At 44.9% G+C, this 15316-nt stretch overlaps 1 protein-coding gene across 4 annotated transcripts in view; it reads right to left on the bottom strand.

Moving 5' to 3' along the window:
• Positions 1–15316, bottom strand: part of CRTAC1 (cartilage acidic protein 1) — a 57068-nt gene that overhangs the window by 26720 nt on the left and 15032 nt on the right. For all 4 annotated transcript variants that reach the window (XM_089509638.1, XM_089509640.1, XM_089509639.1 and 1 more), the window contains exons 3-11: positions 10113–10309; positions 6974–7104; positions 6224–6380; positions 4960–5094; positions 3904–4049; positions 3299–3435; positions 2507–2589; positions 692–792; positions 373–541 (exon numbers count right to left, since the gene is read on the bottom strand). In XM_089509638.1, coding sequence (XP_089365764.1) covers positions 373–541; positions 692–792; positions 2507–2589; positions 3299–3435; positions 3904–4049; positions 4960–5094; positions 6224–6380; positions 6974–7104; positions 10113–10309 — 1256 coding nt within the window. The remainder of the gene's footprint in view (positions 1–372; positions 542–691; positions 793–2506; positions 2590–3298; positions 3436–3903; positions 4050–4959; positions 5095–6223; positions 6381–6973; positions 7105–10112; positions 10310–15316) is intronic.

Below are 15316 nucleotides of genomic sequence, written 5' to 3'. Positions count from 1 at the left end.
ACTTTCCAAACATTTTGAAAGGAAAAGGGCTGTGGATAGTAAAGCTTCCTTATTTTGCAGAATCTATAGTGGAGACAGTAACAGAATCAGAGGGATTCAGGATTGTGGCAGTACAAAAAGAGACACAGATTTCAGACTTAGTACTGTAACTTTTTCAGACTACGGTTCCCAGATCCCCGCTCCCCAGCCAGAATGGGCACTGGCTATGCCAGCTGGAGGAACCTACAAATTGTAGTCCCCAAAAGAGTAAAACTTCCAACTTATTCATTGGGCAGGGTGAGAGAAACCATGTAGTTATGACAGTTTAGAGGATGGACAGGACATGTTTCCTCCTGTGCCTCTTGCTCTTGCTCCTAATCCTCACTCACTCACCTAGGCCAAAATGGGCAACAGGCTCCATCTCACACAAATACCCAGACCCTCCATCAATGATGCGGAGATGGGCACCGCTCTGCCGTGTGAAGAGCACTACTTTAGCACCACGAGCAAATGCCCCAAAGCGTGTGCGTGGGATCACCCGCAGCCAGTTGTTGTCAGCACCCTGTTGAGATGGACAGACAGACAGACAGACAAACAAACAAACAAACAAGGTGGGCATGAAACTGATGAGAGTTTGATGGGATCATACTTGCTGATAGGTGGAAGGGCCATCAAACTAAATACATTATGAAGAACATATCTCCCACCTCACCTCATTGACTTTGAAGACGGAGAGTGGCTGTGCCATGGACTCGCCATGTGACAAGATCAGGTCCAGCCTGCCATCACCATCAAAATCCACCACAGTCCCTCCTGAAATGACACTATTTTGTTAATCAGAGGTTTATTTCAGCACCTCTTCCTCCTCCTCTACAATCACAGCTGGTCAAGGAATATAAACATTTTTCAACTCTGCCCCCTGGTTATTCCCAAATTAGTCCTGACTTGCCTGCAGAGACACTGTCCATCCATGTGCCTGTTTGCTCAAGAGGCTCTTCCTCTTCCTGTTGCTCAATCCTTTGTCACTGACAGCAATTTTAACCCATCTGCTGAAGAATTCAGCATGTCAATCAAGAGTTCACCATCTGGGCTGTGGATGGCAATCACACACAAAGACCACCTTTCTTTGATAGTTCAGCCCAAATGCTGAATTCTTGATCAACATTCTGAATTCTTCAGCAGAAAGGAGATAACGGTGCTGTCGGTGATAAAGGATTTCCTTGATAGTGCTTTAGTGTCAGGCTGGGAGATCTGAGCTCAAATGTCCACCTAAAACTCGGTTAGTGACCTTAGACTAGTCACTGTTTCTCAGCTTAAACTACCTCATAAAGTTGTTGGGAAGGTAAATTAAAGGAGGAGAGCCATATATGCTACCTTGAGTTCACTGCAGGAAAAGCAGGATGTAAATATACATGACCATACAAGCAACCAAGCAAGCAAGAGATATGGAGATTATCACACCCAAGTTTACCGTGGTTAAAATGCCAGTAAAATCTCCAGAAGCGTGAAGGTGTGATAACTGGTTGCACTTCTGAAGTGTCATTGAAGCATCCCTTCTCCTCCCCCATCAGCAAAGCGTTTACGGAGCAGCCATTTCTTCATAATGGAAGTTCTCGTTATCGAAGAAATGGCTGCTCTGTGAATGCTTTGAGGACAGAAGAGGAGAGGGAACACTTCAATGATGCTTCAGAAGCGTGACCAACTATCACATCTTCACGCTTCTCAAATGTTTTACCAATGTTTTAACCACGGTAAACCTACTTTGTGATAAGCAAAATGTGTGGCTTTGGCTAAGTGAATGTTCTACCTGAAATGAATTAGAAAGGTCTGGTGAACCCAGGAGTCCAGGCTGCAAGATCTGTGACCCCTTCCCTGTGTTTTTTTCAAGTTTCTGCTGCACAGGCACTACTGTGGACTCCTTGGGACATAAGGAGGTTCTGAATTTTAGGGCCAGTATTCAGACTTCCTATAGATTATGAATAATGCCAACAGCAGTGGTGCCATCAGAACATGACTTTGGGGCAGATGTCTGGAGTTCTGCACAGCAGAGTGAAAAGAAGTCTCCACCTCCCAAAAAATGTGCAACCATAAAGCCTAATCTGTGGTGGCTTACAAGGATTTCTAAATGTTTTTAATCTTTCACTTGCAGCCCCCCAGGGTTTTCCTTTTGCTTCTTCTTCCCTTTTTTTTCTTACCAAAGAAAATCCATTAAGAAAAAAAAGTAATAGCTGCACAATATCTTTTCATTCTGAGCAGTAGGAGTCCAGGAAAAGGGTCACCAGCAGAGAATTTGATTCAGAGCTTGAAACCCCCCCCCCCCAAAAAAAAATACAAATGCAAGAATTACCCCAGCCTGCATGGCCACACATTCAGCCTGGACATTCTGGAAGTTCAAAGCCAAAGCTCTGGTTGAATTTTACCACAGGTTCAGCCTCAACACACTCCACCAGTTACAGTCATCTCATTTACATCTCTCCACATCTTGGTCAGTGTAGCCACACTGTCATGTTCCATGGTAGACACTCACCTGTCCCACGCCCTTCCGGTTCTACAGCATCACCAGGGTTCAATTCCTCAATGGCTGGGTCAGCATGTTCCCGGCGGGTGACCCTGCATCAGAAAGAGATGGTAGCAGGAAGAGTGGACACTCTCCTCTTCCATACTAGTACCCTCAGTGGGGTGAACCTACTGTTGATTGAGGGCTACCCCATATCCACACACTAAGCCCCTTCTTGCCAATGCTCCTCTCTCTAGAAGGGGCCCTATTCACACGTAGACTGACAGGTCTCTGCATGGACTCCCTGGAGTTGCCACATGCTGCTATCACTTTATTAGCCTGAGAAATGTAAGCGGCTCTGTTTAACGAGCCATTGATTGCCTACAATTAATGGGAACCGTGCATAAGTGCTAATTAGTGAAAGCTGGAACCTCCAGGGATGTAGTCTAGGCAGAACAGACTGCCTGTATGAGTAGTGATGTAGAAAGGGCTGCAGCCAGAGTTTTGTCGGCTGGCCAGCAGGTGAGAGGCAGGGAAACAGAACGGAAGAAGACACACCCTCCCCATTTTATGAAATTTTAGTGGAGTCACTTTTCTCCAGTGTATTGTTGTGGCACAGGGGACTAAATGTCACTTTCTTCTGGATCAAGAATCTGGCCCTCCCTCCTCCCCATACTCCCAGGCAGCATGCAGGTCCTTCTAAAGACATTAGGGATGTGACCCAGACTCTGGTGTGGGGAAGCCCTTCCTGCAGTGCCCAAAGCCTAGTAAGATGGGGAGCCCACTGCCCCAGTCTCTGGCGGCCATGTGGCTCTCACCCACCGGAAGAGGCGGTTGGCGGACGAGCCACGATAGGCGATGTTGTTGAAGAAGACCTCCAACTCCTGGTCATTGTCAAAGTCAGCAGCGATGACGGTGCGGACAGGTGATGGCATGGACAGTTTGGGCGTGGCAATGTCCTGGGGGAAGGACGGGGATTAGTGGGGCAGGGATTGGGCTAGAGCAGGGCCAAGAGGAAGCTCACGTCTAAGGATGCTATTTGGTGGCAGAACAGAAGGAGCTGTGGCTGGGCTGAGCTGAGGAGCATGATAACCCTACTGTCGGGGTGGGGGGGAATAGTCCAGATACTATAGTCTTTTGCAGGGATTGCTGCTCTTGCAATGACTAGGAAGGAAACAAAGGTGCCAGATCTACATTGCTACGGACCTGAAATATGAGGCAAACCTTTAAAACAAGAAACATCTGGCAACCCAGCTGGAGGCAGAGACATCTGCTTCTTGGTGACTGGAGGTAACTGATGTATTCCCCTCTTTCTCAGACTCCTCAGCTATTGGATCCTTCCCTGCCCACCCAATATCCTTGCTCACAGCCCAGCATATCCTTGCTGTATGCCATCTTGGGTCCTTCCTCCTGCAAGAGGCACTTACCCGGAAGCGGACACGCCCACCTGCACTCATCTGCAGATAGAGCCGGTGTGGTCCATTCCAGTTGCCATAGATTAGGTCAACTTTGCCATCACGGTTGAAGTCAGCCAATGCAACACCACGACCATGCTGATAGGAATCATCCAAGCCTATAGATGATGGCAAAAGAGTCGGTGGAGCTATGTGTCAAAAGGCAAGCAAGCTCTCCAAACTTTATTGAGCTCCCCCTTCTGAATATATGGGGCTCAGGGAAAGAACTGGGCGCCACACATTTACATAGAGGAGACAAAGAGAGCTATATAATAGCTCAAGTTCCATCTGCCACAGGAGAGCAGGGACAGTGAGAGCAATAGGCTGTAGGGTATGGTGGGGTAACTACTCACAAAGTAGGGTCCGTTGAACCTGGCAAACCACACTCACTAATTTTTCCCTTTCCCTCTCCCAGCCACTCTTTTCTTATTCTCTTGCAGACAAGGAAGGAGTGTTTCTAAAGAGAACAGGTGTCATCAGCAGCACCACAGTGATGGATGCCACCCTGACACCTCGTTAAACTCCAATGATCAGCCAGACGCTAAATTACCACTGGCTGAGCTGCAGGCACTCATCACACACACACACACACACACACACACACACACACACACACCAGCAACAGGTAAAAAGTGAAATGGAAGACTTCAGAACCCCGTTCAGATTAATGACTACTACATAGCCATTTGAGCCAGTATAGTGTAGTGGTTTGAGCATTGGACTATGACACTGCAGACCAGGCTTCGAATCCTGGCTCAGTAATGTAAACCTACTAGGTGACCTTGGGCAAGTCACACTCTGTCAGCCTCAGAGGATGGCAATGGCAAACCCCCTCTGAAGTATTTATTTATTTATTTCAAGGATTTATATCCCACCTTTCTCCCAAGAGAAACTGTCAAGATAACCCCATGATAGGTTCTCCTTAGGGATGCCATAAGTAGTTAATGACTTGAATATACACAACAACAGCAACGAACATAGCCATTTGTCTGCTTAACATCCAAGCCCCCACCCTGACCAGATACTCACCAGTGCTGGGTGCTACATCTATGAAGGTACCATCACCCTGGTTCTGGAAAAGGAAGTTGGCTCCATTCTCATTGTCACAAAAGATGTCAGAGGCAGCTTCATTGAGAATAGGCCCCACAGCCACACCCCGGCCCCCTGAGAAAGAGGAAAGTGAAAGCTCTGGACATGCTGCTCTCATAGGAATATGGGAGTGGGAGGGAGAATAGCTGCACTCTGACATGATGAGGAGTGGGAGGGAGAATAGTTGTTTCAAGCCAAAAACATGCCTACCAGTTGGTTTACCATCCCATGCCTTCCCATCTCTCTTCAAATTTAGTGAGCCAGAATGATACTGATTTTTATTGTGACAGAGATGTTTACTCTTCATCAACAGTAATCAGTTTATCTCAGTTACTACAGAACTAATTATTGGCAAAGCAGTGCCATGCAGATTGGGAACAGGGCTAAGGCCATTCAGTGTTGTCTAGACTAGCCAGAATTTTGTGTGAGGCAAACCATCCCTCCAGGACTATTCAACTCCTTACATGCTGCATCAAACTTGACCAAAAGTAACATGATGTCACTTCTTTTATTATTTGACTTTTTTGGGGGTGGGGGAATTGGGAGAAGAGTTTAAGAGGAGATGTTCTGGGGCAAAACCACCACATTTTTTGGGTTGGGTTTGTGCTGTTTTTGGCTGTCTGCACTGACAACCCATTAGAAATAATCTAAAAACTGGATCTGGTTTTTTTGGGGTGGGTGGGGGGGCGCAATATAGCACCAAGGACTACTAGTGGTCTATAGGCTGCGTTTTCCCTAGACCTTACATTAGTCCAAGATATTGCATCATTGCTTCAATGAACATGGGAATTCATCCATGCAAAATACCAAAAGCCAGCAGAGAGTACCATGTTTTTTGTTAGCTGCCATTTTGATTTTCCCACAATGTTTTCGACGATGTCCCACAGAGCAGATGAGATATTGCGTGTATTGTGTGTGTTTGTGTGTGCGCGCGCCTAAAGGGAGTATATTACCCAAAGAAGCTCTACCACAGTTTCTGTCACTGTGTGTGTGTGTGTGTAGCTTGCTGGTCCCCTGTTTTATAAGACAGCTCTCCTACCAAAACTCTAGGGGAGCAGCCATAAAAGAAGAGGCCCATGAAGAGGGCCCCCAGTGTTGGAGATAGCCCCCAATAGCAATTTCATGATACAAGTATTTGGGAAAAACCTATTTCATATCCCCTCCTTTGACCAACTTTCAGAACACCAACTATTTGCTATCACACCTGTGAATTTGTTGACTCCAGCCTCTGCAGCCACATCATTCAGGGCCACAATACCACGCTCTGGATCACTGGCAGCTATATCCATCTCAATGAGGGCATGAGGGCCAACTCTCCCATTGGCATAGTTAGCTATGTAGATGGCATAGCGGCCAGAGCCCTGTAAGAAGGAAAAGAGATGGTAGCAAGTGAAAGTCCTGAGTTTCCATGGAGGTAACTTTACCCCTCAACATTCAGATACTGGCCCCATTTAAAGGAAATCTCTGTGCCAGATGACTGAGCGCAAGCAGAAAAGCTCACCAAGTCCAGTCTTGTTTTACCTTGGCTGTAGGCTTCTCATAGAAAAATTCCTGCTCTTCATGCCCCCTGCATCCCCCTCACTTCTCTGCCAACCACCACCCTGCCCCCATTGTTCTCCCATGGCACCCTGATTTAGCAATAATCATTAGAAAACAAACCACGCAAGGTAGAGGGAGAAGAAAGCGCAGGTGACAGGGGCATAAATCACCCAGACAGGTGGTGTTTATCAGCAGCACGGCACCCGCCTGGCATTGCAGCCCCTGATGGGAGTCCTGACAGCTGGGAGGGAGGGGGCAGAGACTGTCCACTGTAGAGACTGGACAGCAAGGGCTCTCCAAAACCATTTTCTCTCTTTGTACAGGCTCTTCAGTTCTCAAACAGCCACTTTCCTAAATTTCACAGTCCTGAAATTATAGTCCCAGTGGTCCCATCCCACCCTGTCCATGTACTCACCGTCCTGTCCACACATGCTACTGAGCGCCCAGCAAACCGGCTTGCCACACCTCGATTCACCTCATCACTCAAGATGTCCTCCCAGTGCCCATTGCGAAACTTGAACAATTTATCTGTATAGGTGGCTATACCTGGGGAAGAGAGATATGGCATCAGGCATTTTGCAGTATCTCAGTCATGTGTTAGATATAGCTGCTTTCTCCTTATAAAGACAGGAAACCAGTCTGGACTTTTGAACAACTATAACGACTTTTATAGAACACTAACTGTGTCTTGGGGCAATGGATCCTCACTAAGGCTCCAAAGAATGGAGGTGAATGGACACATAAACAGAGACATGGCATTTTGCAGATGGCGCATTCTCTGAGTGTTAGTGAGGGTTTCTAGAGCACTCAGGTGCTATAGTTTAGGGCAGTGAACTAGAGTTCCCTAGAACAGAATTCTAAGTTACTCACAAACTATGAATCCCAGGATTTCTTATGATGGAACCATGGCAGTTAAAGTGCCATCATGTTGAGTAGTGTAGAAAGTGCTGCCTATGCATAAGTATATGTTTACATGTGGGTGCAGATGTGCATTTACTGAACCCCTGATTCAGACTACAGCCTTGTTGCTATCTCATGTGGATCCCATTCATTCTGCTGATAAGACACCCATTTTGGTTCATCAGCTTTTGGATTTCTCTCACTCTGATATCTTTTGTTGATGTTGTGGGCCTTCAAGTAATTTCAACTTATGACAACCCTAAGGCAGGGTTTACTTAGCAAGATTTATTCAGATGGGGTTTCCTTTGCCTTCCTCAGAGGCTGAGAGAGTATGACATGCCCAAGGTCACCGAAGGGGTTTCCATGGCCAAGCAACAATTCAAACCCTGGTTTCCAGAGCTGTTTCCAGAGTGTTCAAACCACTACACCTCTCTCTGTGATAACCTTAGCACATGCCTAATTACCAGCAGGTACTGCAGAGCGGTGGTCAGGACTGCACTACAATGAATGCAGCAACCCAGCAAAGCTTAAGGGTTGGTAAGGGAGGCTCAAAAGAATAAACTCATTAAGGTAAACTGTGCCAGAGCAGCTTGGAGCCATGTACATCATAAAGGGAAAAAGGAAAATCAATGGCAGGCTCTGGCCTGGCCCCAACACCCATGTGAGTGGCTGATTTAGGGTACAGAAGTTTTTGGCATCTGCAAGGCAGTAATTAGGTGTATCAAGAAGACAGATAAGTGGAGCCAAGAGTAGGTTGATGATGCAGGTGAGGGACCTAGCCCAACTCTGGATGCATGTGGGTGGGAGCAGTGCCCCTTTCTAACCAGATTGCCTCAGTGTCAGACAATATGTAAAGGGCCCTACAATTCCCAACCCTGGTTAAGAGCAAAGGCTTTTGTCTGGTCAGTGGAATTTTAAAAGTCGTAGTCTTGACAAGCAAAAGTACTTTTCTTAAGTTCTGATCCCAGTTCACAAGAATCAAGAAGCTGCTGTAATATCTATCATGGAACTCAGAAGGCAAGTGAAAATTATATGGTGATGGCCAAACCTGATTAAGTTTTCCCAAGCATTCTTACATGTACATGTGGTACCCCACAAGCAGAAAGGCTGTTAACTTGAATTCAACTATATATACCCTCCAACATTTCACTGATGAAAATTGGGACACATGGGGTTGAGAAATTTCAGAATGTGGTCAATGTGACAAAAAGTATTAATGAGGAAGAACACACAATTTAAAAGAGGCTACAACAATTTGCTTTTGCCTGCATCTACTGGGAAGGGCAAGATTTTACACACCCACCCTGCCGAACTTAATTGATGCAAACTACTTTTGCATTTTGGATTCAGCTATCACCAATGGAAGTAAGCAGAGAACAACGAGGGAAAGTGGAATAGGAGAGAAAAACTGGGATATTTAAAAGCTGATGAAAAAGTGGAATGATAGAAGATTAATCAGGACTGTCCCTGTTAAATTAGCACAATTAGAAGGTATGTTCCTATATAACCCCAAGGAAGGGGGCTAAACTTTGGAACAAGGCTGGAAGCATATACCTTGGGGTTACTGATGCATACTTTGCTATTGCAACAGCACGTGGGGTCTTCTGGTGTCAACTTAGGAATTACAGCATCACCCTCTGAAAGGGAAAAGGTTGTAGAAATGGGTGGGAAGACAGATGGGGCAGAGGTTCATGACCTTCCCCTGTGTTTGTCTTAGCCTATGTGCCTCAAGGAATGACTCCTTGCTCAGAGAGGCACTTCTTCCAGAGATCCCTATACTGCAGTCCCTGCTGGCAACCAGAGATGTGGCAAAGCACTGAGTCAGCAACCAACCTCCTCCCTCCCCACATCCCGCTGCTGCCAGAGAATCGACAAAACCACTCAACTGGGAAATTAACTCCAGCCTTGAAACATCCCACCCTGGTGGCCAGTGAAGGTCAGGGAACTGGAATCAGTGGCTCCCAGCTAGTAAGTGAAGATGCCCCAAAGCAAACTATGTGCATCCAGAGAGCTTGCACTGCTGGCATATCAAAAGAGAAAAGAGAGCTAGTGAGGCAGATACCCAGGTCCTCCCTGTGCCACTCCATCTATCTCTATAGATCACAATCATGGCTTTTGTAATTTGTTCTTGGTGCCATAAATAAATGCGGGAAACTGCCTGGAGTTAAACCAATTGTTGTGACAGGGTAGTTTTCAAAGGGACAGCCATGTTAGTCTATCCTAGCGAAACCAAAGCAACATTCTTTGGTTGGCATCAGTGAATAAATGTGAGCTGATGATTTGCCACCAGGGGGTTTAAGGCAGAGCTGGCACACCACAGGCCCTCCCAAGACTATCCCAGCCTACCCAGTGGTGAGGGATTACTGGCATAGGAGTTCATTAATATCTGGAGGGATGCAAGTTCACTATCCCTTATTTAATGGGTGTTGCAACATGGATGTGGAGTATAGGTGATAGGGATTGGCCATGATAGATAGCTATAGCAAGGTAATCTTTGGGAAATAGGAAAACTTGATGGGTTGAATATGAAAGATGGATATATTTTAGAGAAGGGGTGATGATGAGGAGGAAATTCCTAGACTGGCATGGGAAGCATCTGATGCCTTAAACTGGTTCCCAGTGGAATGTCAGGAATGGGTGGCTGTGACACGCACCAGAAAAGGCATTGTTGGTATTGAGGAAGTAGATCTCCTCCCGTCCATCTCCATCAATGTCACAGGCTGTGACACCAATCGCATTGCCTTGGCGATCCCGCAGTGCGTAATATGGGGAGCTATGTTCATTCACTGCAAGATTCACCAGCCGCCCCCGTGCTTTGTCATACTTCAGCACCAGATTGGGACCATTGTACCTGAAGGAACAAAAAAGATACAGAAAGGTGAGATGGAAAGTGGCCTAGGGCATCAGTCCTTTACCATTAGGTCTTTCCCCCCCAAAGTGGGACTTTCAGTTCCTACTTGTGCAGGTTCTGGATGAGATTGCAAAAAACAACAAAAAAAACCCAAAAACCACATACACCCCACAGAAACAATTCCTGGAGAGGAGAGAAAGACATCACAAGGGCAGTGCCTGAAACCAAATAGTGATGACCTTAAGAATTCATACACGTATGACAAATGGATTCTGCTTTTTCACCCTAAAAACTGAGGGCACCATACAAGGGGGTTAATCCATTTTATCCTCACAAGAGAAAGAGAAACAACCCAAAGTCTTCCAGTGACCTTTATAACTAGTGAAAACACAAATCTTCCTTTACCATATTCTGCTAAAAGTATATACGTAATCCAGCTGGGAAACAATATTTTTTGTGAGCCGCCTTGTGTCCCACTCCAGGAGAAAGACAGCATATAAATAAACTTAAATTAAATAAATAAAATGTTATCATAGATGTTTCTAGCCAGGCAGAGAAAGAATGAGAAAAGGCATGCCAAAATAAAATAATGTATGACTGATTTCAGTAATGAAGCGTGGTTCCCATATCAGGGTTACTACATCATGAAATCCAGCACTAGTTGTAGAGAAACAGATTAATCATACTTGGAACTTGGAGAAGTTCCCTTTTTGGACTATACTGGGCATTCTGGGAGTTATAGTTTTATAGTTTTAAAAGGTTAATTTTAACAAGTTCTTATCATGACTCTCTCAGACACCTTATGTATCAATCCAAAAGGCAGAGGCTCTGATTTTGAGGTTTCTGATTATGGAAGATGGGAGGCGTAATGTCTTTTGACCAAACCAAAGGTCACACCTGCATGGGCTAAACAAAACAGTTCCACCAAGTTCTCACAGCAAACTACCCCAATGATGTATGGAACAAGTGGGTTGAATCTGGGCTTTTTCATCACCTCAGGGCTTTAATTCAGAGGGAAAATAGTGGGGATTTATCCCGGTTTTGAGCAGAAAATCCAACTATTTGCACAAGTGTGTAGTGATGTTGGTGTGGGGCTGAGAGTTCAGAAATATGTACATTTGCATGCATGGGGGAGGGGGATAAAATGGAGTGGCCACAGCTATGTGGCTGTGCGTACTGTGATTTATTGGGTTGGGGTGAGTTCAAAAGGGACACCTGTGTGGAAAGTTCTCCAGAACTCGCCTTGGTGTGTGGTGATCATGTAGACAAGTCTGTGGTCATTGAAGATCAAGGTAACCCAAAGGCAAGCTGGATTTTTCTGTCAGTGTAGCAGTGTCAAATGCTGCAGGCTTTGAAGAAAAATCTTCACATCAATCAGCAAGCCAAAGGTAATTTGGTACATTTTGACTAGCAGTAATTTAGGCTTTCATTTTGTTTCATTGTGCAACTTGTACTAAATCTTCTTTCACTATCCATCTTATGCTCAGTAAACTTGATTCATCGGGTGAGATACATTGCTTAGTGAAGGGATAAGGATCTGAAGGTGGGTTGGGAGGGAAGAGCATTCCACTTCTACAGAAGCAGACTTCCTTTTCTAATTTCCCTCTTTCATTTTGATGAACTTTGAGATCAAGAGAGGCACTCTTGGGACTCCCCAGGTAATAAAGGCTAGCTTGTAAGAATCTGAGTGAAGCTTGTTTGTAGCACTGAGCATCTGTTATCATAGATCTGATGTCTACAAAATTCAGGTTGAAATATCTTGGTGCTGGTTTTGGGGATCAGAAGAGATCACTTGCATTGAGAGAGGTATATGGTTGGCTTGTACCTGTGGCAGCTAGAAGCATTGGCAGGAACCTCTAGTACAGAGATGGCAAAAGCCTATATCAACGTTGATTCATTTGTGACCCTGTAGATTTTGTTGGACTGCAACTCTGATCTGCCATACCAAGTACAATCAATGGTGAATTCTGATGATAGTTGTGGTCCAACAATATTTGGCGAACTACAAGTTGCCATTCCATATTCTAGAATCTTGGGGGAATGTGGTACTGCTTTTACACCACACTGTTGTTTGGGCTACTATTGTTGCATGGCTTCAGGTCATTTTTGAGTTACAGTGAACTTATCATGGGCAAGATTTCCTTGGCAAGATTTGTTCAAGGGGATTTGTCATTGTTTTTCTCCGAGTCTGAGAGACTGACTTGCCCAAGGTCACCCAGTGAGTTTCAACAGATGAGCAGAGATCTGAACCCTGATCTCTTGGACTGCTACCACTACACCGTGCTGTTTTCTCAATGCTTTTACATAACATCTTCCCATTTTACAAAAGGTCAAACTGCATCTTTCCACTGATGCACTGTGGAACTAACAGAAAGCTGATTGTTTGAGCCAAGGCAAGAACTGGATTCTTCTTGACATCCACCCATGCTAACATTACACAATGCAAAGTTGCAGAAATGCCTGAGTGGTTTCATCTGGCAGCTAATGATGTGTGACTCTAATGTGGTTAGCATGGAGTTCGCTAAGGCTGAAAATGCACAGTTTAGAGAGAAAATTAATATAGCAGAGGAGAAAGAAAGGAGGGAGAGGAGTCTCAGCAGCTAAGAATAATTATACAGCTTGGCTAAATCTTGAAGACAATATTACAAAGTCCTGGAGAATATAGCAGGAACCAACATGTGTTCCTGCACCTAAGGGGAGTTAGGAAGGAAGCCCAAAAGGAAGCTAAGCTATGAAAAGGATTTGTGAAACCAATCTATTAAAAGAATGATAGCATCACTCAAGGCCCAAACCTATGAAGTATCAGAGGTGCTGACACATTTTTCTGGTGTTCTGGGTACTGATATTTTGCAGTTCTATGACTTGAAATGGGAAAGACTGGCATCAGAAAATATACAATGCACCTTTGAAAGTATGGATTTTGTTCAATTTTGAACAATTTATATACCTTCTCCATCCTCAGATAAAAAGTAGATTCAGACAATATTGTTGTGTAAAAGTCAGACCCAGAGCTGGGAAATGGTACTTTTTTTCAATTAAAACTCCCAGAGTAGCTATACTAGCTGTGGGATTCTAAAAACTATATCCAAAATGCAAAATTTTTCTGTTCTGCAACTATTACATGGTAGCTTCTCATGACATACTCATACCAGAGCTTGTGAAATTTACACACACACACACACACACACACACTAACACTTCCAGCATAGACATGTGGGAGTTGTCATTAAAAGAAAATAACAGTTTCCAGCTCCATCAGAACTTGGGGAGCTCAGTCTGCAGATAGTTGGTCTGGCTTGAATAGTCCCCATGTGGTCTCCAAGGATCAGAAAAACTGTAGCTCTCAGGACTAAGAGAGTTCTTTTGCCAGCTCAGCCCCCCCCCCCTTTTTTTTTTTTTTTTTTTTTTTTTTTTTGCCCAGGTCAGTTTCCCAGTTTCGGAGCTAGAGGCTGTACCTAAAGCTTTAACAGCCCCATAGCAGTGAAGTAGTGTAGACACAGGGATTCTTCCACTTCATTTGTAATTGCCAGGCAAGTTGGAACAGAGGACTGGGAGGAGACAGGACTGCTGCTGGGTTGCTGCATACAGTCTCACACTACTCTGGAGTTCTTACAACTACAGCTGTGCTCTCCAGATCTGCAGCTGGTGACCCTGAGCCCTAAGAGTGCTACTTATTCAGTGTTAAGTGTCTGAATTTTAAGAACTCTCTTCACAGAACACCTATAAGCAAGGGGATTAAAAAAAGTTCTGTTCTCCCTCTGGCCCTAATTATGGAAGCTTTCAGGTGCCACTCTCATATTAAAGCTAATAGCACTGTATCCCAACTTAGGACTCTCTGCCTGAGCTGGCTCAGCAAGAGTCATGTCCTGGCCGCTGGTAAACAAGTTATACAAGCATCAGTCCTGCAGTTATGAAATGTTCTGCCTCTGTTTGTAGTTATGGCCTGGCACGGAAGGGAGGCAGAAAAGTGCTTGGCCTCCCCACTGCCATACCCCTCCTCCCTCCTTGGAGGGGTTGCAACCAGTCTCCCATGAAAAGTTCTACATTTTCTTTTCCATCTCTGACCCATCTATTCCTTATTGTCAAGCCAAGAGGATCCAAAGCCTGACTCTTTTGGGGAGGTATACTGGTGTTTATTGATATGATATCCATTGAGGAAGCTGCAAGTGTGTTATGTGTATTGCAGCAAAATCACTCCCTTTCCCCCTCAGTGCATGAAGTATGCAAATCACATTACTGTAGGAAGAACCGGGAAGGTTAATTTTTATGAATGGCAACTCATAGAATTTTCCATCCAGCAAGACCTTTCCAGGCTTTGTCTGTAGGAGGCCATGGGTACGATCCTATTTGACACTGACCAAATGTAAATTTCCCCCTGTGTACTTATGTGGACCGAGGACAAAATCTGTTCTTTTTTCCTGGTTGTACAATGGCAGCCAGGTGGCATTTGGGTGTACCCTTCATCCTCCAGCTGTTATTGCATAGCCAAGGAAAATGTTTTGCACCAGAATATACTTGAACAATATTGAAAAGGTGATTATACTGGCAGAAGACCTACTTACACCAGCATAAGTCACCAAGAGGATTCTGGGCCTTGAAGTCTAAATATTAAGGAAATCTCTGCTGCAAAACTGATGGGAATGTAGGGAGCAACAGTTAAAGTGGATCTGAAACTAAATGTGGGGTTAGAGTGTGGCAAAGGCAGACAAATGTTATTTTGAGGCTGCCTTAGCAGAAGCAGTATATCTAAGAAGAAAGACCCAATTGCTCTATTTTGCACTGCTCAAGCCATAGCCAACGGACTGGTGTGTTATTAATGTTTCTCCTGTAATAAGAACACTGATAAATTGATGACAGTCTAGGACAGAGTGATGGAGATGCAGGGGCTGGAATGCTAGTCCATTAAGAAAGGTCAGTGTAATAATGGGACAAAAAAGGATGGATGGATGCAGGTGAAACACAAACACAGGTGAATGAGCAAGTTTGCTGAGTGTTGGTACAGAAACA

This window comes from Sceloporus occidentalis, unplaced genomic scaffold, assembly GCF_023333645.1.
Source record: "Sceloporus occidentalis isolate IW3139 unplaced genomic scaffold, rSceOcc1.0.p SCAF_2, whole genome shotgun sequence".
In the NCBI taxonomy this organism is placed as follows: Eukaryota; Metazoa; Chordata; class Lepidosauria; order Squamata; family Phrynosomatidae; genus Sceloporus; species Sceloporus occidentalis.
Note: the sequence above shows the minus strand (reverse complement) of the source record. Positions and strands in the feature narration are given on the sequence as shown.